General features: G+C 36.8%; 2 protein-coding genes across 4 annotated transcripts in view; one reads left to right on the top strand and one right to left on the bottom strand.

Annotated features, from left to right (window-relative positions):
• Nucleotides 1-22,346, bottom strand: part of LOC107038124 (venom dipeptidyl peptidase 4) — a 567,343-nt gene that overhangs the window by 406,411 nt on the left and 138,586 nt on the right. The window lies entirely within an intron of this gene.
• LOC114841212 (probable glutamate receptor) lies at nt 1,565-8,072 on the top strand. Its single transcript, XM_029126100.1, has 8 exons — nt 1,565-1,721; nt 1,810-2,315; nt 2,903-3,229; nt 3,306-3,465; nt 3,525-3,730; nt 7,196-7,285; nt 7,494-7,663; nt 7,739-8,072. Exons 1-8 carry the CDS (start codon nt 1,565-1,567, stop codon nt 8,070-8,072), a joined length of 1,950 nt encoding a protein of 649 aa, XP_028981933.1.

The following is a 22,346-nucleotide window of genomic DNA, read 5'->3' as shown; positions in this document are numbered from 1 at the left end:
GCAAATAAAGTGGAATCATGGTTATTGAAGAATAGAAATCATTTGTCAGTAGCGGTTAGCCGGATAAGGGAAGTTTAAACAATTCAGTCGTGTTCCATTCATTCTGAAGGAGAAATGATCAAATATGTTAATGACGTTCGTCCGATGTTTCGATGGAGGTCACCTGTCATTCAAGTATATTGAAGTGCGCATACTATAGTTTGTATTAGATTCCGAACTATAATTGGCATATTAGTTTTCATGGAATTGGAATTCATAATTCATTTCCATAGATGTGAAAATAGATAATAAATACGCTCTGAGAAGTAATAACAGACGGAGAGAAAAGTTGGATGAAAGCTATCTAGGAAATGACACCAAATGGTACTGCATATGCAAAAGGTAAATAGAGAGCGAAATGTAATAAAAAAAATTGTGGGGAGGATATCTTACGATTCATTTAGTACAACAAACATTCTCCGTTATAGGAAAACTCCTACACATACACATATGTGAACGATTACGCAATATTTAGAAATCATTCACGTTCACTGAAACAGTTTTTGGTGGGATTCCCTACGAAAAATTCACTATTTGTCTCGCACTTTGTTCACCGACCCTTCATGCACACACTGATAAAAAAATAACTTTTGCCAAGGAGCTATTTTCTTAGGAGAAGAATTTTTTTTCTGCTAGCGTATTGCTCCAGGCCAGTCATTCCCAGGTGGCGCAAGTCCATCTCCAAATATTACAATTATGTTGAATTGCGGAATGATAATGCTATCTATGACCTTCAATAAACTCCACTGATAATTATGAACATTTAGAATTATTTCAAATTATTTTACGTGGGAAAATCTCAAATTTGAAAAAATTGAAAAATAGTGAAGGGTGTTTATTCAAAGTCATATCTACCATAATCATCTCATAATTCAACATAATTGTAATGTTTATTGATGGACATGAACTACCTAGGAACAACTGGCCTGGAGAAATAAGCTCCCAAAAAAATAAATGTTTCACCTAAGAAAATGATTCCTTGGCACAAGAAAATTTTCTTCTCAGTGCACGTCAGTGTTTTTGAGAGATTTCCAGAACATTTGAAAAATTTTACACAAAATATTTTTGATTGTTTAATGTGTGGTGAAAACAAAAATTTCATACGAGAAAGGATAATGTAAAGATACGCTTAGTGGAATGCAACAAAGTTTCTCTCATAAAATGCTCCTCAATAAGGTCAAGTTGGCAAAATATGTGGGAATTAAGACCTATACGTTGTGAACTTCTGCAGAAAAGGGAGAATGTTGAATAAATAAAAAGAAAAATCAATAAATACAGGTGTAGCTAGTGAACCTCATAACACCTTATTTCACACAAATGAGCTGTCTTATATTACCAGTGAGAATTGCTTAATAATATATGGCACGAGTGCGCACAACATGAGGCAACCTGAAAGTATAAAAGGAGAATCCTCCGAGGGAATGGAAGTTCAAACCGGTCTGCGGTACAAATTCAATGCTTTTTAAAACGAATGTCAAACATTGAACTTCTAGAAAAATTTGTTGGAATCTTTTGCAGAAGAAGAATGAAATTCGCAATCTCAACGATATTTTTGAGTGTCTCTATTGTGATTTTTTGTGAGTTGAGTGAAGCTTATTACTACGCACCTGTGATTAAGGACGTTCATAACCAATTTGGAAGGACTGAAGTGATCATAGTAGTACCACAAACAAACCATTTTTGTAAGTAGAAGAATTTGAATGAAAATTATTTGAATTCAGAAAACAGTCTAGTCTTCATCAAATATTGATCCGACTGTACGTATTCCAGCATTTGAAAACATCATGATCTGGCATGAAACTACTAGGACATTATCCAATGAAGGAATATCGGTAGTTATCCTTAACACTAGGCCCGACGAAAAACTGAAGATTTATAGTGAGAAAACCACTCGCTCCCTCATCGTGATTGCCCTTGATACAATCGAAGAATTGCATGCTTTCGAATCAATCACTAAGGACTTGCATATGAGCTATGCTATTTGGCTGATATTTTTCACCAAAGGTGATGACCGAGATGTTTGTGAATTTTGTCGCAACCCGCATAAAAGTTTATCAGACATGAAGTTGGGCTCGAGAGTACTTATTTCCTGTTGCACCTCCAATACGATTGAAGAATGGAGGTATGATGGAAAGAATCATACCGAGAGGCAGGAGCTTGGCAGATTCAAGAAAGATGATCGCGGAATTGTGTGGTTCTCCAATGAACAGGTCGCAGATATTCATGGCGGCATATATTCACTTGCTGGCCGAGGGCTCCGCATCGTTGTGGTCAAGGTAAAACTTTCATACATTATATTAGATCATGGGAAATTGAAAAATCAGTACAGCATACTAATGCGTAGTCAATGAGTAACGTTTCGCTTAATATTTAGGATTCCTCAGGTTCTTGACGAGTTATAGAGGAGGGTAGGGCAAAACGGACCCCTAGGGCAATATGGAACACTGACTGATAAACTGATAACTGATTTTTCTTTTTGCTTCCATTCGGAAGCAAAAAAAATTCCAAATCATTTGTGATTTGCGGTGATTAGCAAATCTGATTAAATTGCGGTTCAACGACATTTATTGTCTATAAAACCCCTGTAACGGTTACGATCCAAGAAACTCATTTTTAATTCAACACATTCAGTGTTCCTGATTTGAAGGAAAGAAAAAAAAACAAAAATTATAAATTTTCTGTCAGTGATCCGTTTTGCCCTGTGGTCTATTTTGTAATGAACCAGACAGAGGTGTCAACCAGACAGTGAATTTCGTAAATTTTTATTGGAAACAAATGTTCGAATCCTCACATACCCTAAACATTTCCATAACAATTCAATTCAATGCGATTAAGTGAGTAACAAACTATTATACGATTCCAGCGCGCTCGCATGTTTTGGGAAAAGGATGGCTATTATTATGGAGTTTTGGGTGAAATTCTGAGAGAATTGTCTCAAGCAATGAATTTCACGGTATCGGAAATAATCTGGGAAGATGATTACGGAGTTTGGAATCCAGAAACCTCGAGTTGGACGGGTGCAGTCGGAATGATTCATCGACGAGAAGCTGATCTAGGAGTTTCTGACTTCCTGTTCAGTATTAAACGGACTACTGCGATTGCTTTCACAACTCATTTCACATCTGCAGATTTATATTTGTATCTTAACAAAGATTATACGGCTCGCTTACACTGGAATGCTTATTTCAAGGTGAAGATCATTAACCCGCTTAGCTTCAGTCGCCTTTCTATGAATGCATTTCTAATAATTGATTAACCACTGACAGTTATTATCAATGGACGTCTGGATGGTCATTTTTGGGTTAATTCTGATAACGACTATTCTATTGACCCTCATCAACTACACGAGAAGATCGCATTTTTTTCCTCTTCTCTTTCAACACTATCTATATGCTTGGAGTATCTACTGTTACCAAGCATTGCCAAGTAATGACGAATGCAGTTCTGTTATCCAACAAATTTTATGTAACAACTTTTCTGAATAGAATTCCCTGAAGGAACTCCTTCGAGGATCGTTTATGGGTCAATATTGCTATCGTCGATGGCCATTATAAGTGCATATGGTGCTGTGATGACCAGTAGGCTCACTGTAGTTTCATACATACCATTCAAGACACTGCAAGAATTCGTAGACGACGGCAGTTTCCATGTCATAAAGCTAAACGTGTCTCAGAATTTTGATCAGTACGAGGTGATTCATTGCTATTTGTGATTTTCAAATAATGGTATCCGGTTAATTCATCCCGCAAATTCATCCCAAACAATTTCATCCTACAACAAATTCATCCCACGATAGTTTTATCCCATTTTTAACTTCCCGATCTACAGGGAAGTTATTGTAATGACCCCGAAAATCGAAAGTGGAAATTTCACGATATCTCCACGTTTCATGACCCCTAGAATCTTTCTATGACGTTTCCAAAGACATGTCTGGGTGTGTTTTTTGTTCTCCTCAAAGATTAGGTCGAATGTGAGCTGAATCTCCTCCAGGTGTTTCGCCACAATCACCACAGCAACGTCGTCCGCAAATGCCTGTGTGTGTGTGTGTGTGTGTCTGTGAACAAATTTTGTGCTACGATTTCTCTTAAATAAACGATGAGAATCTAATTTGCTTTATGCCCATCGACGCATGTCAATGGGACTTAGACCTGATTAAATTATGAACAAAATTGTCTCAGCGGTTCGTTAATTATTTAAATAAAACTTCGAAAAAAACTATCATCGAATTTTTGTGCTACGATTGCACTTGGATAAAAGATGAGAATCAAATTTTCTCTGTACCCATCGATGCGCCTCAATGAGACTTCCCGAGTCGAATATCTGGACCTTATTCCCCCCTATTACCTCCTTGAGATATTTTTTCCTCCTTTCTTCATCCGATACATCCTGAATAATTCCTTATATGACCCTGCCTCATCCTAAACGCGTAAAAACCCTTCTCAACTGATACTTTTTTCCCCCTTCTCCTCCTGTCGAATGAAAAGAAATCATAAATCCCCTGAATTAACCCTGATAGCCAGGATGATTGAGTAGCTCACTATTTTGTTCATTTCTATTTACGGTGAAAATTACTGAAATTCTCACCCTTATTTTTGACTGTCGTTTCTGACAGTTATTTTTGACCCTTGAGTATGACCTTAATTTTCACCCGTACTTCTCATGTTAATAATTAAAAATAAAAAAAATACCTCGAAAGGGTTTGTAGGTTCTTTCCAGGAGGGATAGAGTGGAAAACATTTTAGGGGGTGCAGGCGATAAATAGGTTTAACACACCTCCTGTTTTCCTCCTGAACCCTCGGAATTTGGAAATAACTCGCACGTTCAGGCGGAAAACTTTGAAGTCTGCGATTAGTGACGGGATCCACCGAACAACTTTTGATACATGATGAGGGTGATGAAAGAGTTAGAAAAATGACGGACCCAACCCATTTTGCCCCGCATTTTAACGTAAAGCGTAATTTTGCGTATTTGTACGTGCAAAATGCTCCTTGCGCCAGTTTTCATCCGATCCAGGTTTTCTGTTCTTTAGAATGTTCTTCTGACTTCAAAGAATAAAATCGCGTATGCTTTTTGCCTTACGGGGAATAGATCATGAAATTAATTAATTAATTTTTTCAATTCATTTTTTCTGCAATTCCTTAAATTAGAACTATTGAACAAACTCAAAATTGAAGAAATCGAGTTGAAAAAAAAGGCTGTGATAAGAAAAGTCTCCTTTTGCAATTGAAATTCTGCTTAGCCTCTGGATAATTCGATGTTGAATGTTATTTTATATTCCAAGAACCCAATGAAATGAATTTTTATACCATACGTGCGTGAAATCCGGCCGGTTTCAGTTGAGTGTCGATGCACAGAAAGTGCCGGGTTTCACACTGTAGTGTGGAACCCTACACATCTGTGTATAATCCCGTGCGTGATCCATGGGCATGCGCAAATCCACGGGTCGATGCGCAGATCGATGCGCAAATGGTCGTTGCAATATCATCATTGGATTCCACACATCCATTGCGCATCGACTCGCGCATCGACTCATAACATCGCCCACTGCCTCACTTGTTGGTATCCACATAACCCTCTCAATATTCTGTCGTTAAATTTATTCACTTATTTAATATAAAAGCAGTGAAATTAAATGGACAATCACATCATACCCGACAGTGACGAGGAGATTGATCTCTCGGGAGATTTATTTGATGGAGATTCGACATTCCTTATATTTTTTTATATCTGTAACCAAAGTTTAAAGTATAAAAAGTATAAAGTTTAAAGTATATTTGTAACCAAAGTTTAAAGTATTTTTCATGTAGAAAATGTTATATGTGAAAATAAATTTTCATCTAGTCGTTGAATATATCCCTTCGGATTTCATTTATTTATTCATTTTTCAAATTTTCCTCACCCAAAAAAAATGAGAAATTTGATTTTAAACAATTTCCAAGTCTGAGCTTTTTTTAAATTTTTTCTTTTGATTTTGATTTTTTTCGTTTTTCAGTGGGGGGGGTCTTCTTTGTGTCAATCATGGGCCATTAGTGGTCTACTCAGACGCGTAAGGTTACCAGACATTCAGGTTGCGACAGTGCATGTTCCAATGTTGTGTTTCTGACCAATCATTTTCTTTCAATCGATGCGTGTCAATGTAACTTAGAACTGAGTAGATTATGAGACAGATCGCCTCAGCAGTTTGTTAGTTATTTGCATAAAACATGTGAAAAATAAAAAAAAGTTTTTTCTTTGAAAATTCAATAATTCCATGTAGAAAAATGATGGGATTTGATTCCTGCTCATGCAATCGATGCATCTCCATATAATTCGATTTTATGCGGATGCCAAGTAAAATCGTCTCAGCCGTTTTGTAGTTATCAAGATGGAAATTTCAAAATTTGCGTGTTTTGTTCTAATGAACAAATGGGAACTGGTCGGGAAGTTATTGGTTCGACCCGTAATGGGTCACACCCAATTCCACCCACCCCTACCGGTCACACCCGAAAGAGCGAGCGCGCGAGCAGGCCTGATTTTTTTTATATCCACTGTTTGGATGAAGAATACGCTTGGCTGAAGCGCGTGACTTATCGGATTAGCAGAGTGTTGACCCTTTTTGGTGTTATCATTATCTAATCGAATAAAGACAACAATGTTGAAGAGAAGTGGACTAATTTAATAATTCAATTGAGTTGTCAAGTCTGCGGTAAATTTTGCTCAAATATAAATTACTGATTTTTGTAATTTAATTTATCAATTAATTTTCAAGTTTTATATTGATTTTGTAAACTGATGCTGCGATCTATTACTTGTGGCTTATCTAGCGAATATTAGTTGAGATGGATAACAATGATTTGACCGTTGTTTTGCAATGTTTCCTGTTAATCCGTTGATCTGTTGTGTGAACAATACTAGGAGGGAATCGTGAAGTATCTGATTGAATTTGATGTTACGTTTAGTGTTTCTTTTTGCTGTGAAAATAAAGTTAATATTTTTCTCTCCCTGAAATATTGTTGTGACCGTAAAAAATTCCATTGTAATTTGACGTTTGGGATGAATTGTCCGAGATGAACTCACCTACTAGAACCTCAAATAATATTCTTGATGCTATCTGTAAATTTCGTTTCATATTTCATCATTAGTTCGAATTCAAAAAGTTTCTACATTATGATTTCAGTTTTTTGACCAGACCCTCGCAAAGAAAATGATGTCTTTGATGATGCCGACGAATACGCTTCCTCTAAACGATCAGGAAGTATTTGAGCAGGTAATCCCGTTATAAGAGGAATTTCATAAGTATTTTCTGATCTTTGGAATCTGACACAAAATCGCTTACGCTTCACACTGATTCCTTTATTCTAATTAAAACTCGTAAATATAATTGTGAAACGAATCATTCGGGGAATATTCAATACTTTCGAAGCTGCGGTGATACTGTAAGTTTATATTCTTACACAGATGATCAAAATTTGCAGGTATGCAGCAAGAGAGTGGGGTACTACTTAAACGACATGGCGAGGAAAGCTATAGAAGCTCAAGGTATTAGAATACCTTGTGAACTCTCTTCCATCAAATATGGAAAAACGCAAATATTAGCGATGATCATGCCACAAGGCAGTAGATACTTGGACCTCGTCAATTACTAGTAAGATAGTTTCCAGAAGACAAATTCATCTTTCGTATAGTGATAAGCAAATGATTGATTGGATAAACCTTTAAGCATTCTGCAGTTCAGAACTAACGGAATGATGGAACGATTGGAGCACAAGTACTACAAGGAGTTCAAGCGAAATGACTTCAAATATTCATCAGTATCTCTTCCAGGAGTGGCACCCCTCCTACTCATTTTAGCTATTGGATTTTTGATAGCCTTGATCATCTTCATCATCGAACAAAATGCTAATGCGTTCAGAAAGAAGTTACTTAGTCATCAGAAAAGGCGGACAACTTTCTTGAAAACACGAAAGGCATCTTTATTTCTAGCAAACAACTGTAATTTCAAAAAACGTACACGGAATTTGAAGCAATTCATAGGAAGAATGCAATTGAAATAGATCTCAATAAGACAGAAAAACAATTTTTTGGGGTCTCAAGAGTTGGAGGGCTGGTCTTATAAACATTTTTAATTACTTTTATATTATTTGGATCTGGGCAATAATGTTAGTTGTTGTGGATTGATGTAAACATAATCTATTATGTTTCTGATGGTCGGTTTATTCAACGTATCATGTGAATTATTTAATTCTTTCTTTCCATTATCTTATCGCCCTAGTCAGTTAAATTTCAATTGGATGATTGTTTTTTGTGTATTTTACAGAGAAATAAGTTGAAATTGGATTACTGTCCTGATAAAGACCTCGAAATTTAAGGCCGACACGTCAACACTGATCACATCATTTTAACAAATTGATAAACTTTATTGATCGCAAGGTTACTTAAAACCTTTATAATTCATTAACACGGTTACTAGTCAACATTTAATGATTTGCAGAAAAACAACATTCATGGTAAATATATTCTGAGGCACTTGTTTAGATGCTGAAATGTTGTTTTCGGCACAAAGAATGGCTCGAAATTTCTATTGATTCATAAAGTACACACACACATGGATTTCAAATCTGGAGATCGCCATTCTTTGTTGAAATATGTTGCCTTAGGGCAGATGAGATGAATGAAAACCGGTGGAATTGCCGAGTGAATTATAACAATCCTCGTCTTGAAAATTCACCAGAAATGAGAAAAGGCGAGGGAAACGCAGATGTCTGTTGTTCTTGAGGGATACTCAGAAACTTACAATGAATACATCCCACATTAACCTGCTTTATATACAACGTCATCCGTCATTCTGTACCGAGAGGTTTACCCAGAGAACTTTTGACGCTTTCTCATGCTGTTCGTCAAATATACTCGGGGGTACTGTACCTCCAGGGGCTACTGTTGGAGCCACGTTTTCAATGCAAAGTTGAAAGCCGAGCCAGCCGGTGTTGTGTGTGCGTTAATGTTTTAAAAATTAATTTTTTTCTCTCGTCCCTCTTTGTGAGAACTTTCGAAGTTTGCGGAGATATCCAGGCGACACAATGTCTTTCTCGAATGACACTCGTACGTCTGAGGATCATCGCATAAAGCACGATGAGTAGTTCAACAAACTGCCATAATTACTTGGATGAACGAGTTTGGAGAATAGCTTTAGCCCGTGCTACTTCAAAATGGAACGTTTGTTCCCCCTTTGTTGATGTTTTCAGTCATATGTTGCATTGTTAGGAACTTCAAGTTTTGCCTTTTCGGGAGGGTCTTCATGCATTCACCATTTTAGTTGAAAGCAATATTGTTTAATAAAATAAAGTTATCCAATTCAGTTTCTCTTCTCATACAATTCTTCGGACAAATCCTGAAATTTATAGATTTGGAACATCATTCACTTGATTATCTTACGATTGATTATCGTCCAAGTTCCAATTTAGATTCATCAATCCCTTCCAGTAAATATCTCAATTGAATTATTATAATTGTGAATTTATTGACATTTTCACCATAAATTATTTCCAGCAAATAATTACGTTAATTCCAGAATGCAATAAAACTGACTGTGCATCACTACTATTTCGAGAACAATTTCCCCGAAATAAATTCCAGTACACCCAATGAACGCTCCATTAAATGATCATCAACAGGACTAAAAAAGCGATGGAATTCCAGCGGGATTAATTCAATATGAACAGACTAACCTAACCCTGGTTTGATGCTAATAATCTGCATCATCATGAGGGTAGAACAAATTAAATGAGGTTGCAAAACGGAAACCACTGATGTTTCTGCATTAGAAAAATTCACAATGGAAGGTGTTGTTCCCTCTTTGTTGATGTTTTCAGTCATTGTTATATTATTTGTAACTTCAAGTTTCGCCTTTTCAGGAATATCTTCATGCATTCAGCATTTTAGTTTAAAGCAATATTGGTTAATAGAATAAAAATGTCAAATTTAGAATTTCTTCTCACACAATTCTTCTAACAAATCCTGAAATTTGTAGATTTGGAAAATCATCATTCACTTATGAGTGATTATCGTCCAAGTTCCAATTTAGACTCATCAATCCCTGCCAGTAAATACCTCAATTGAATTGTTATAATTTTGAATCTGTTGACATCTCCACCGTAAATTATTTCCAGCGAATAATTACGTTAATTCCAGAATGAGATAAAACCGACTGGGCATCACTACGAAGGAATCGTCTACCACAATTCGAAACAAACTCGGGAATAATTACCTCCAACCTACTACTATTTCGAGAACATTTTCCCGGCAATAAATTCCAGTGCACCCAATTAACGTTCCATTAAATGATCCTCAGCAGGACTAACAAATTCATGACTCGAATGAACTCAATCAAACGGATGGAATTCCAGCGGAATTAATTCAATATGACCAGACGAACTTAATCCTGGTTTCTTGCTAATCATCTGCATCATCACAAATGGAACAAATTGAATGAGCTTGCGAAATGGAAAACTCTAGCGGAACAAAAAAATTAAAACTGTGTTAATGAAAGGGTAATTTATTTTGGAGTAGATAGAAAGTCACTTTTCGAAACGAAGCCTCAGAAATGAGACATTTGAATATAACAAAATTCTTTATTTGAAATTTGTTCATTTGTTCTAACAATATTTTTGTTACACATTAATGAACTCACATAGTTATTTCAATATAAATATTTTTAGTTGTGTGTTTCACTAAAGACGGGACTTTATATAGCGTTCCATACCTTGTGATGTCACAGAACATTCATATACTATAGGATTTCGGAGGAGTTAGGTTGTTTTTTAAAATTAATTAATCATTTAATTTAAACTTTACGTAAAATGAATAAATTATTCTATCTGAATGCATTCTTGACTATATTTAAATAGCAAGACACTTACTACTGCTGTTATTTCAGAGGCGGCCTGATTACTCCAACACGTTACAAATCAAAACAATGGCAAAAAATCATGCTATTTAGTATTGCATTTAAGCACTCATTTCCAAATTAACTTTGAGAAACTTCCGCAGTAAATTTTGGGGCTCTGGAGTGGGGGAAAATATGAAAGGTTCCGACACTTCGTTGCATCCTTTGAAAAAAAAATGCAATGACGAAAAGTTCACGGGTGTATCGAAATTTCGTCGTTTGAGTTTCTTTGCACTTATTCTTCATGATTAATCAATTCCAAATAATTTTTATTCCGAAATATTATTTATCCGAATTTTTTAACAAATAACAATTTTCATGGAAGATTTGACAACCACGCATTTTTGTTCGACGCAGTTGGTATTCTAGTGTCCCGATAAAATCCTATACTGTACTATAGAATCTATAATATATGCCTTGGCGGAGTTCACACGATGGCCTCCGTCGCGCGCACTCTAACCTCCCTCAACGTTGCCATGTTCAGCCATCAGTTTCCTCCGACGTAACTAAAATCCCGAACTATGCCATACATTTTCAATAATTACAAATAATCCCTGCGGTGACAAAATATATACGGTTCTATTCGTGAAGCGTTTGAATTTTTATTCCATTGTCGATTGTTTTTGTGATTTTTGAAAAAGTGGTGCCATAAACTCTGTTGATGACACATTTTTCATTTTTTCTCCTCAACAATCTACGTGGTTCAGCGTTTTCGGACTTTGGGAGGATATTTCAGTAGCGAAGTGGTAAACCGGTATAAGTCGATTTTGACTATTGGCCAGTTTTCAATAAATATCTCGGAATCTAAGGGAAATAGCGAAATTGTTGTCATTTCCTTTTTTTGTAGCTCTCAATTTGCTCTACAAAAAAGGTTATGACAACAATTTTGCTATTTCCCTTAGATTATGAGATATTCATTGAAAACTGGGCAATAGTCAAAATCGACTTATACCGGTTTACCATTTCACTAGTAATTTGTAATCACTCAAAGATCATATTCTCAAAATTTCAACTCTGCAGTCCATTTCCTTCCACTCTCATGTAATTACTACGGAAGTTCCTTAAACGTAAAAAAAAAATCAAACACTAATACAATGTCAATTCTATTAAAATACATGTTTATCCGCATATATAGGACTCCTCCCCTTCTCTCAGATTCTATTTCAACTTTTCAACCGCTCCAGCTGGATTAGGCAGATTGTCCCGGCAAAAGACCGTTGAGGAACCCGGCGCAATCTCAAGGCTATTTCCTTTTCGTTTGCATGCACATTTCTCGATAGCCCAGAGGGGTCAGACGATTTTGCCGACTGACGTAAAAGAAGGAGAAACGTGTGAAAACTAGATTTACACATTGTATATGCATGATAGCCTAGGTGAACGTGGATAACAAACCCCGGGGTATGAGAAAATTGCGTGAGATGGGAAAAAACCGGTGCCACGGGAAAAAAAAATGAAACTGAATTTGTACACGCGCTACGTGTGACAAGCGCCAGCGAGTTACCTGTGCCATTATCACTTCTCATGGGGATTCACCTGCGGGGTTTACGGTCTGGAGATAATAACATACACATGGATATGTGGAATAAAAAATGCAGAAAAATTATAAAATGAACATGAAGGGAAAAGTGGCGAGCGGAAAAGTCCTCTTAATGACAGGGGCGTTGCGCGCGTATAATCCATAAAGAGAAAATAGATCGTTATTAACAAAGAGAAAATTTCTCTCGGGGGTGAATAATTATTTCTGGAGGGCGTAAAATAAAAAGAGCGTGGAGTGTAAACCAGAATGTCGGTAAATGCGAGAAGAATGGAGGAGATGATGGTGATAAAAAAAATAGAGCGAGCGCGGAATGGATATGTATTTCATGGATTTCAAGTATTAGAGAGCATTAAATTCACGGCCGAGAGCCTCGTTGATTCGACCGGGATTATGGGAGAAATTATAGATGCAGTGACTCTCTGTGGTGGATTTTTTAATGAAAATACATTTGTGGGTGGGGGATTTGAGGAGATAATACCTGAGAATTATCTCAATTTCGATAGGGCATTAGGGGCATAATCCTCGGTTCATCGACAGTTTCTGAATAATGGATGGATGTTGAAAGGAGAAAGGGCACAAAGTCCCATATTGAAAGATGCTCAAGTGGTGGATGACAATGGGGAAGTATATAGGGCAGGGCAAAACGGACCACTGACAAAAAATTGATAATTTTTTAATTTTTTTTATGGTTTTTGCTTCCGGATGGAAGCAAAAACAAAAATTCACAATCATTTCAAATTGAGGTTCAACAACACTTCTTGTCTATAAAACCCCTGTTACCGTTATGATCCTGAAACTCACTTTTAATTCAACACATTCAGTGTTCCTGATTTGAAGGGAAAAAAAACAAAAATTACCAATTTTCTATCAATGGTCCGTTTTTTCCTACTCTCCCCTATCTGCATTTTCACTCATTACCGAAATAAAAATAATTTTAAACAAGTGCTTTTGTCTTCATAGTGCATAGCTATTTTTGCTAATAAAATGCTTCCGTTACGTTTACTTCTTCTATGTTTGCTAGTAATATGCTTCCGAATGGTTATTTTACTCATCATTTTTTATCTATCGTGTATCATTTATACACGAAGAAAAAAAATTCTGATATCTGAAAGATATTTACTGAGACAAGTAATTTTTCGTCAATCCCTCAATTTTTCCAGGCCTCTCAACTCTCGTGGCCAGTACTTTAAAATATTCTTGTACTTAAGTATAATTTTGCTGCAAATGAACTCACTCAAATCGCATGGAAGAATCGTCAATCTTCAAGTATTTGTTGTTGTAATGATTTTTGTTATGTATTTCCAATGTTTCGATGTGTAATATATCCACGCCTGATCCGCAGGACAAAAAAGTCGATGGAGGGAATTCTCGTCTCAATTTTTTTCTGAGAAGATGACAATTAAACAAAAATTTTCAAAAAAAAAACAATTGAAAAATTTGGACAATTGAGGAAGTTATGATTTTTTGAAAATTGCAAGTTTTTGTCCAAAAAATTTCTGGTTTCCAAATTGGCCCCAATATTTCTGCGGGGTTTCAAACTATCAAATCGCCCTTTGGCACGCTCAAAGAACACGAAAAACCCTTCAAGAAGAGATGTCATATATAATATTATCCTCAGTGTGATGGGGTTTATACGAGAAAACTTTTTTTTTCAATCGTAAATTACTAAAAAATCTAATCAAATAATAGTCAATGCACAAATTGAAAAATTCGGAGCCACACGGACTCGAACTCTAGTGGTATAGTGCAAGGTTGACTGAATAATAGCCCGGGGATAACCCAGAAATTGAATATATCGGTCCACAAAATATCTCGACTCTAGTATTAAATGAAAAAAGAATCTCATTCCTCCTCGGGATTCTAAAATTCAAACGATAAAGTCGTGGATAAAAAAATTAATTCTAAGGACCAAAGAACCTGGCACAAGTTCAAGAATTGATTGTTTCCATAATGCAGTGGAAAATTAATCTCGAGATAAAGGTATGATCATTAAGTAGATACAGTCTTCTTGCACAGACAGAACATTTCGTCTGGCTGTGGTCCAATCTAATTCCCACCGATACTAGAAAGCCGGCCAAGTCCTCTCCAACATCAGTGTAGATCACAGGATCCTGTGATTCTGGTAATAAGCGATGTGGGGTATACAGTGTGGGAGAGAAATTTCAAGTGCTCATACAACAATAGCTGGACGAGGCACCTACTAGTGATCGTCGTTATAGCAATTCACTATGCACTGTGAGAAGAATTTTCTAGTGTATAGACCCTATTTACTTGAGAGAAGTAAATTATTTTCAATGTCTTAAGAGGGACAGTAGCGAAATTTGAAAATTACGCAACAAGTGCGTAATGGGTTTTTTGGCTCGTGGGAAGTTGTAAAACGAGCCGAAGGCGAGTTTTACAATCTCACGAGTCAAAAAACACCATAACGCACGAGTTTCGTATACTATTTTATGTCATAGGGCCCAGAATCACGCGATTCTAACCTCGCTTCGCTCGGTAGAATCGCGTAATATGCTTCGCTCGGCAGAATCGCGGATTCTGGGCACCTATGACATAAAAAAAGTTAATAAACAAAACATAATGAAAAAAAGTTGATAAGAAATTTTTTTTTGCTTGAATAGGGAACTTGCATGAATTTTGTTTATTTTTTATTTCGAGAGGTCATCATCTCAATATTATATTTTTAGAATCTAAACTGGCAAAAAGTTGCACAATAATTACTAGCTAATTATTGAAAATTGCATACACTTTTAAAACGCTCATGACGTCACGTCACTGGTTAACCGCTAGCCGACCAATCACACGACGTGTGTGAGACAAGCTAACCTACTTTCTGCGCGCGAGATGACGTCATAAGGTGTTTTCAGAGCATTCAAAAGACCTAATTTTCAAATCATTATTATAAATTGTGCAAGTGAAATTTCGTGGAATTTTCAGTAATTCAGCTGTCTACTGGGTACGAACAATCGCGGCACTCAGTAGCCTTCAGCTAGCTAATTATTTGATTAGTATTATAATTTTGATTCTTTGTTGTTCATTATTATTACGAATATTTTCTGTATCGAAAAACATTGGTTATTGATCATTTCCGGTATTAACTTTCCCCAATAATTTTTCGTGTCGTGGCTCTCGCGTTATAGTCGCGTACGGGTGATCCTTGCGTCCTAGCGTCTCTCACGCAGATTCAAAATTATGATTATTTTTTTTTGTGTTTAGTTATCACCAATAATCCAATTATATTCCTTTTTGTTAAATTCACGTAAAATGAATTATTGAATATTGTCTGTTTCAATTATTTTCCAAATCAATATCAATTGTCTTTTGATTTAATTCGGTTTGTGTCGAGTCTTTGCTCACGGGAGTCCTCTCCCACACTTGTACAAAAATTTTACATTGGTTCTCGTATGGACGAGTAAAAGTCCCTACATCAATTCACTGACTAAAAATACATTTCTTTTCGTTTAATAAAAAAATACATAGTGTTGAGTTACGCTCATTGTTCTCTGAGCTAGTCGTGGAACGCGTATCACCAGTATGACCTTGTCCTTTGGAGGTTAAAAGGACTGGCGCCCTTATTGGTAAATTTGTCTTCTCTCGTTCATCCCCTTCGTTCTGATTTCGGGTTGAGAGAGTCTAAAGGGTCATTGAAAGTTCGTGGAGAACCGTGCGCCTGACTCCCGCAGACGCGCTTGTGAACTCACCCAGGTAAAAACCCTCACCATCGTCAATCATATTGCCGATTTTTCCTGTGGTTGTATATGGAAAAATGTGACTTCTCAAATTTTTTCAGATTTTTTGAAGCATCCTGTGTGCAGCCATGTTTTTTTGCAAGTTTTATCTTCAAATGCCTGTAACTTCCGTAAAAATCAACCGATTTAAGTTTTTTTTTACAAAATGTGCGTCTTCGAACACACTTTCCATATAAAAATATGCCATTTTTTTTTCAATTCGTTCTTCCATCGAGACACGCGGCAGCGTATCGGCCAAGAAAAGTTTTGACTCCGATTGTACAAACATCAGGCCGATCGCTGCCGTGTATCTATACACGAAGCACCTACCCCCTCCACTACCTCCGAATCATATCCATTAAATAAAATACAAATGTGACGAGCTACATGAAAAATACTCTTAGTATTGCAGCTTTACTTCGCGTTATAACCACGGGAAGTAAAGCTGCATTTGAATATCAACGGGGCATGGGGTTGTTAGGGTGTGAATTAAATTGCGAGAATACCGTATTCTGCATTGAATTCTCTGGAGTTGTCAATTCCAAAGATCTGACCTCTGCAGAACAATATTTGCAATTTACACTACACGCCAAATTGATTATTGTGTAGTTAATTTTCTTTAAATCAATGGAGTATTATGACGATTGTAGTGTAAATACTATACAGCGTTACAACGAAAATATATAGTCCCTCCACCAGTAGAACTGCAGAAAGTGAAACCAATTCTGTTGATTTTGGATATTGGGTTTTTGATTGCTTTCATCGTTCTCGTCATCGAACTGTGGTGACTGTGTCTCCACTACATCTCTGTCATTCAGACACGCACACACATACACACACTCAATTTTCCTCTTTAGACATTGGGCCAATTCCCCAATTTTCCTGTCGAGACGTTGGGCCAATTCCCACATTAAAAATCAATTTCCGTATCACAAACCTCATGACCCGTTTATTGCCATAATCCTCCATGCGTCCTAATCCCTCATCATCACCTGGCGTCCATAATCCCTCGTCCGCCTGACTGGCGCCCGTGACGTCACGACGGAAATTTCCCCGCCGGGACCCCCGAGCCAATCACAGCTCACCGGCGGGAACTTACAGCGCCGAACCAATCGGAAGCCAGAATTTTACTCATCCCTTCTCCAAATTTTCCACCAATCACATCCTTGCACTCTCCTTAAATACCGCACACTTTCCACACTCATCATCAGTCAATCATTCACTCGACATTCACTCATCGCTCAACCACTGGACAACACATCAACAGAGAGGACAAGTCTTCTTACGACTAACTCTCCACTATTGTAAATATTAACGTTTAAAAACTCAAATTATTTCGCTCAACGTTGGATCTCTGGAGTTGTCATTTAATAACCTGCTCACCTCCACAGAACAAATTTGTTATTCGTCAACGAGGTACTGATAAAATCGAAAAAGACGAAAAATCTTGAAAAAAATGCATGATATTTCCTGCTTCAGCTTATGTACACAGATCAGTTCTATATGAATATTAAATGTCATCAATCGATATAATTCATATTCTATGCAACAGGTGATAAACAGAATTGTAAGCTTACTGTGATATGTAAAACCCGTTTGTGATCAAAAATTGATTTGGTTCGTTTCTCTCTCCTGGCAGCTTTCAATATTTTTGTTACATATTTAATATCTTCCAAAAATATGAAAGGGTATTTGAGGGACATTTGGTATATTCCAAAACATGATAAACTTCAATGGGATCCAATTTGTGATCGAATAATGCCCATTGAATAGCAACTCCTAGCGGCAAAAGGTAATTCAACGACATGGACATGGAAAAACAGAAGTTTTCGTGAAATTGCTCCTCATAAAGCTTAAAATGCACACCGGAAAACTGATGTAAATTAAACTTAACAAGATGCAATGTTGTTTGTATTTTTTCCGTGAATTCAATAGCTGATACACTCATAAATCGCTCACCGATTACGGAATCGACTCAGCAAATTTAAGTGACGGTATCGTAATTTTTCACAGGAGATTCAGATAAAACTTACGGAGCGCTCTGGAAAAATTCCGTGACAGTTCCATAAAATTTCCCACATCCACATTTCGCTCCGGAATTACGGAAAAGACGTAATTGTTATTGAATATTTCTCTCCGTGCAATAAAAGTAAAGATGGAGCGCTGGATGGCATTCCAGGAAAAAGAAAAAAAGTAAATAGGAGACGTTCAACAAGCTCAAAAAAAGAAAGTAAATACAAGTGCAGTTTGTCGGATACATAGTTGACCTCGTTTCACAGAAATGAACTGCACTATGTTATCATTTCGAATTTCTCAATTTGTATATGACGTCTGTATGCAAAAACATTAACCCTAGTTTGGTCACCATATGAGAACTTAAGACATTGGTCACCTCCGCAGGGAATCGCCGCCGTGTTATTTAGGCCCGAGCGTTGCCGAATTCACTCTATACTGCCCGGGCGCGTTTAGAGACTTCGGCAACGTCGTACAACGGGCAATTTCATTTAACATGGAAAAACATTGCCCGTCTGTTAGAAATAATTTTTTTTCCTCAGGAATTGTGGATATAAATAATTTTAAAAAATATTATAATTTTCTAGACACTTGAATTGACGCATTCCAATTTTTTAGGATTTTTCCGCCAGTCAATGGTAAGAAAAAAAAATCGACCTGCGGCGTTTCCCTCCTATGGTGACCAAACTAGAGTTAAAGTAAGGATAGTCTGGGAGATTGCGAGTTCGGGTCAGTTTGTGACACGACCTCAACAATGAAACAATAGTAATTGTTAATTCTGGAAGGAAAATTAATTTTATCATCAAGCAACGGAAAAATGAAATTCTTTTTATTATTGATATTATTGGGTAGCTCGAGTTTGGTTTTCGTAAATTTGAATGAAGCTCTTCATCATCGGCCTTTGATCAAGGACTTCTACGATAAGTATAAATCTGATGGTGTGGATAATATTGGGATCGAATAATTTATGTAAGTAAATACGGAAAAAAATATACGGGAATTGAGTACAAATATACTTTTTTTTTATTTTTATTTTTTTCATATTCCGGCCCTTTCTGCCCTCTGATTGGCTAATCGGCCCTATCCAACCCTATGCATGCGGCTGTGGATTCTACACTGCACCGCATTCGCACTCCTATAGAACATAGGGGTAGCATGGGAAACCACAGAAAACCCATGCCGGTACAGGCGGTCACTATATTAGCGACCTCCCGCTCGCCGGAGCCTCCGGTTGAAAAACTCGGTTCCACGGGGAATCGAACTCACACAACCTTTCGCACACTAGGCTCGCACCTAGCCGCTTCGGCCACCGACGTAGGTAGTACAAATATACTTGAATCAAGTATATTTTGTGCTCAATTGGGGGATGGGTATTTTAATTCGGAGATGATTCTTTTGTGTCAGACCGGATTGTAGCAAGTCCTCGTAAGTGCAATATAAGGGTCAGACTCTCAGCGTCAGAATAGTAGGGTCAGAATATAAAAGTAAAAAAAGTGGGTTCAGGCAATGAAGGTCTAAATATAAGTCATATATAATGCTTGATCACCGTTTTTAGCCCTTATATGACCCTCATTGCCGGACACCCACTTTTTTTACTTTTATATTCTGACCCTAATTTTTTTATTTTAATACCCTTTTACTTACTCTTTTTTCAACCCCAACATTCTGACCCACACTCATTCACCTGTACATTCAGGGCCGCAGTTTTTGACTCTAATATTCCAATCCTCATTTTTTAACCTCCACTTTTTGACCCTTATATTCTCACACTTAGTGTCTGAACCTAATATTACACTTGAGAGCGCTTGGTACAACCCGGGCGGATACACAATAATCATCCTCGAATTGAAGTATCAATCCTTCATGCGAGTATAAAATATACTTGAATCAAGTATATTTTATTCTTGAAGCAGGTTTATGCATATACTTGATTCTGGTATAAAATACACTGAATTCGAGTATATTATTTTCGGTGAAGAGGCGTGATAGGAATTCTTCAAACATTAAGAAAAACAAATATATTTTTCTGATGAGATTACATTTCAGTATTTGAAAAAACTACAATCTGGCATGGGGTGATTAAGATGCTGTCCAAAGAAGGAATATCGACACGGACTGCTGATTTCAATGCATTCAAATTTATGTTAAAGACCGTCAACGAAAACAATATGCGTCCACTTATTGTACTCGTGATGAATGAGATCGAAGAATTATGCAGTTTTGAATCAATTATAGGGAAATTCTACACAGATTATGCTACTTGGTTGATACTTTTTACGGCCGATAGTAGTCAAGATGTTTGCGGATTCTGTCGTAAACCGTATGGAAGTTTAGCAAATCCGATATTCGGTTCAAAATTGTTCACTCTGTGCTGCAACTCAAAAGTAATTATGAAATGGAGGTATAGCGAGACAAATCGCAGCCGAAGATTGGAAATTGGTCGACTCATGGATGGAAATCAGGGAATTGTGTGGTCCTCCGATGAGTTGGATTATAACAGTAAATATTCCATGGATGGAAGGACATTGCGTGTTTTCAGAGTCAGGGTAAGAACTGAATGATCAGTACCCTTACCGTGTCTTCAGGGTCAACGTTCAATACAATGGACGAATTCGTGAAAGACGGCTCTCATAAACTCATAGTTTTAGATAGTACCCTGGTCACTGATATGTATAAGGTAATCACTGATAGCTCTCTATATTATGGAAATCCAAGTCGACTTCTGGTGCTGAAAATTTGATGTTCGAAATGAAGACTCCAAAATTAAGGGTCACAAGGGTCAAAATAATGGTCACGATGGTCAGAACAAGGCTCATGAGGGTCAGAACAAGGGTCACGAGGATAAAAAAAGGGTTAGAATGAGGGTCACAAGGGTCAGAATAAGTGTCAGGTGGGTCAAAATGAGGGTCACGAGATATCTCCTTTACTCAATCGAATACCTTGTGAAATTGTATCCGTTCAGACTGGAGTAATAGGAACCGCAGGAATGATCATGCCGTTGGGGAGCAAATATCGGACTGCTCTCAATCACCAGTAAGATTAATTTATAAACAAATTCGATAATGGTAATAAAAAAATAATTAATTGAAATGGTATTTTATCAAGTCTTCAGCAGTTAAAACAGGATTATTACGACGGTTGGAGCATAAGTACTTGAGGCAGTTTGAACGAGGAAAATCAGGTCATCCACCAGTGACAGTGGAACGAGTTGTACCGATTTTGTTCATTTTAGCTGTTGGATTCTTGATCGCCGTTATCATTTTCACCGTTGAACGAAATGTTTATTTGTTTGCAACGATCTTACGTGACCGAAAAAGACGGAGGGCGCTTTCAGGAAAGTGCAAGACTTTTTCGTTTCCAACGTAAAACTATATGCCCTGAAAGTTTGCGTGGGAGTGAATACAAATCATATGAAGAGATCGTCATTAGAATCGATATTATACACTATGATCTAAAATAGTCGTTAGCAGATTTCCCTTGATAGGATTATCTGGAATGTTTCTGATTGCAATAATTGTATATGAGGTACTCCATGCCAAATGAGTCAACGGCTGACCCTCACCCTTTTGGAATAATCTATTTTTTCTACAATTGGGGGAAAATTATCTCTCAATTTTTTCAGATTTTTTCGACAACTCATTTCGGAGATATGATTTTTTTTGTTTTAAAATAAAAAAATTTTGGGTAATTTTTTTTTGAATCACTAAGTGCTCATAATACCGGCACTTTGTCAAGCACTTTGTCAAGTCACTCGTAAAAAAAATTATTTTTCGCTAGCGAGATGAAACTTATAAAATTACTTGGAGAGTCCGTTCTGGCCCTCGTTTTTTTTACCGAACCTCGAACTCTTCACAAGTTAAAACTTCATAAGTTAGTACAACCGAAGATTCCAAAGGAAAAACATCAAGACAACGCTAAATTCTGATCTCGCCTTTAAACCAAATATCTGTTTTAGTATCAAGTGTTTTGTAGAATACAATAGTGATTTATCATGTATCTTGTGAATCAATCTAATGTCATTTATCTTATACATCAGTATTTTATTTGATTAATTATACAATGAGTTTGAGTAAATTGTGGTTAATTATTGAAATCCCGTTCCTTGAAC

Source organism: Diachasma alloeum, unplaced genomic scaffold (genome assembly GCF_001412515.2).
Source record: "Diachasma alloeum isolate Michigan unplaced genomic scaffold, Dall2.0 Dall_scaffold_00277, whole genome shotgun sequence".
NCBI lineage: Eukaryota > Metazoa > Arthropoda > Insecta > Hymenoptera > Braconidae > Diachasma > Diachasma alloeum.
The sequence above is the reverse complement of the archived record's forward strand: the minus strand, read 5'-3'. Positions and strand labels throughout refer to the sequence as shown.

What these genes read in the sequence shown, in the direction of transcription:
- LOC114841212 (XM_029126100.1), top strand. Translation starts at nt 1,565, where the DNA reads ATGAAATTCGCAATCTCAACGATATTTTTGAGTGTCTCTATTGTGATT. An exon ending in CTGTTACCAAGCATTGCCAA is followed by an intron (nt 3,466 to 3,524) that starts GTAATGACGAAT and finishes TTTTCTGAATAG; the next exon opens with AATTCCCTGAAGGAACTCCT. An exon ending in ATCAGGAAGTATTTGAGCAG is followed by an intron (nt 7,286 to 7,493) that starts GTAATCCCGTTA and finishes CAAAATTTGCAG; the next exon opens with GTATGCAGCAAGAGAGTGGG.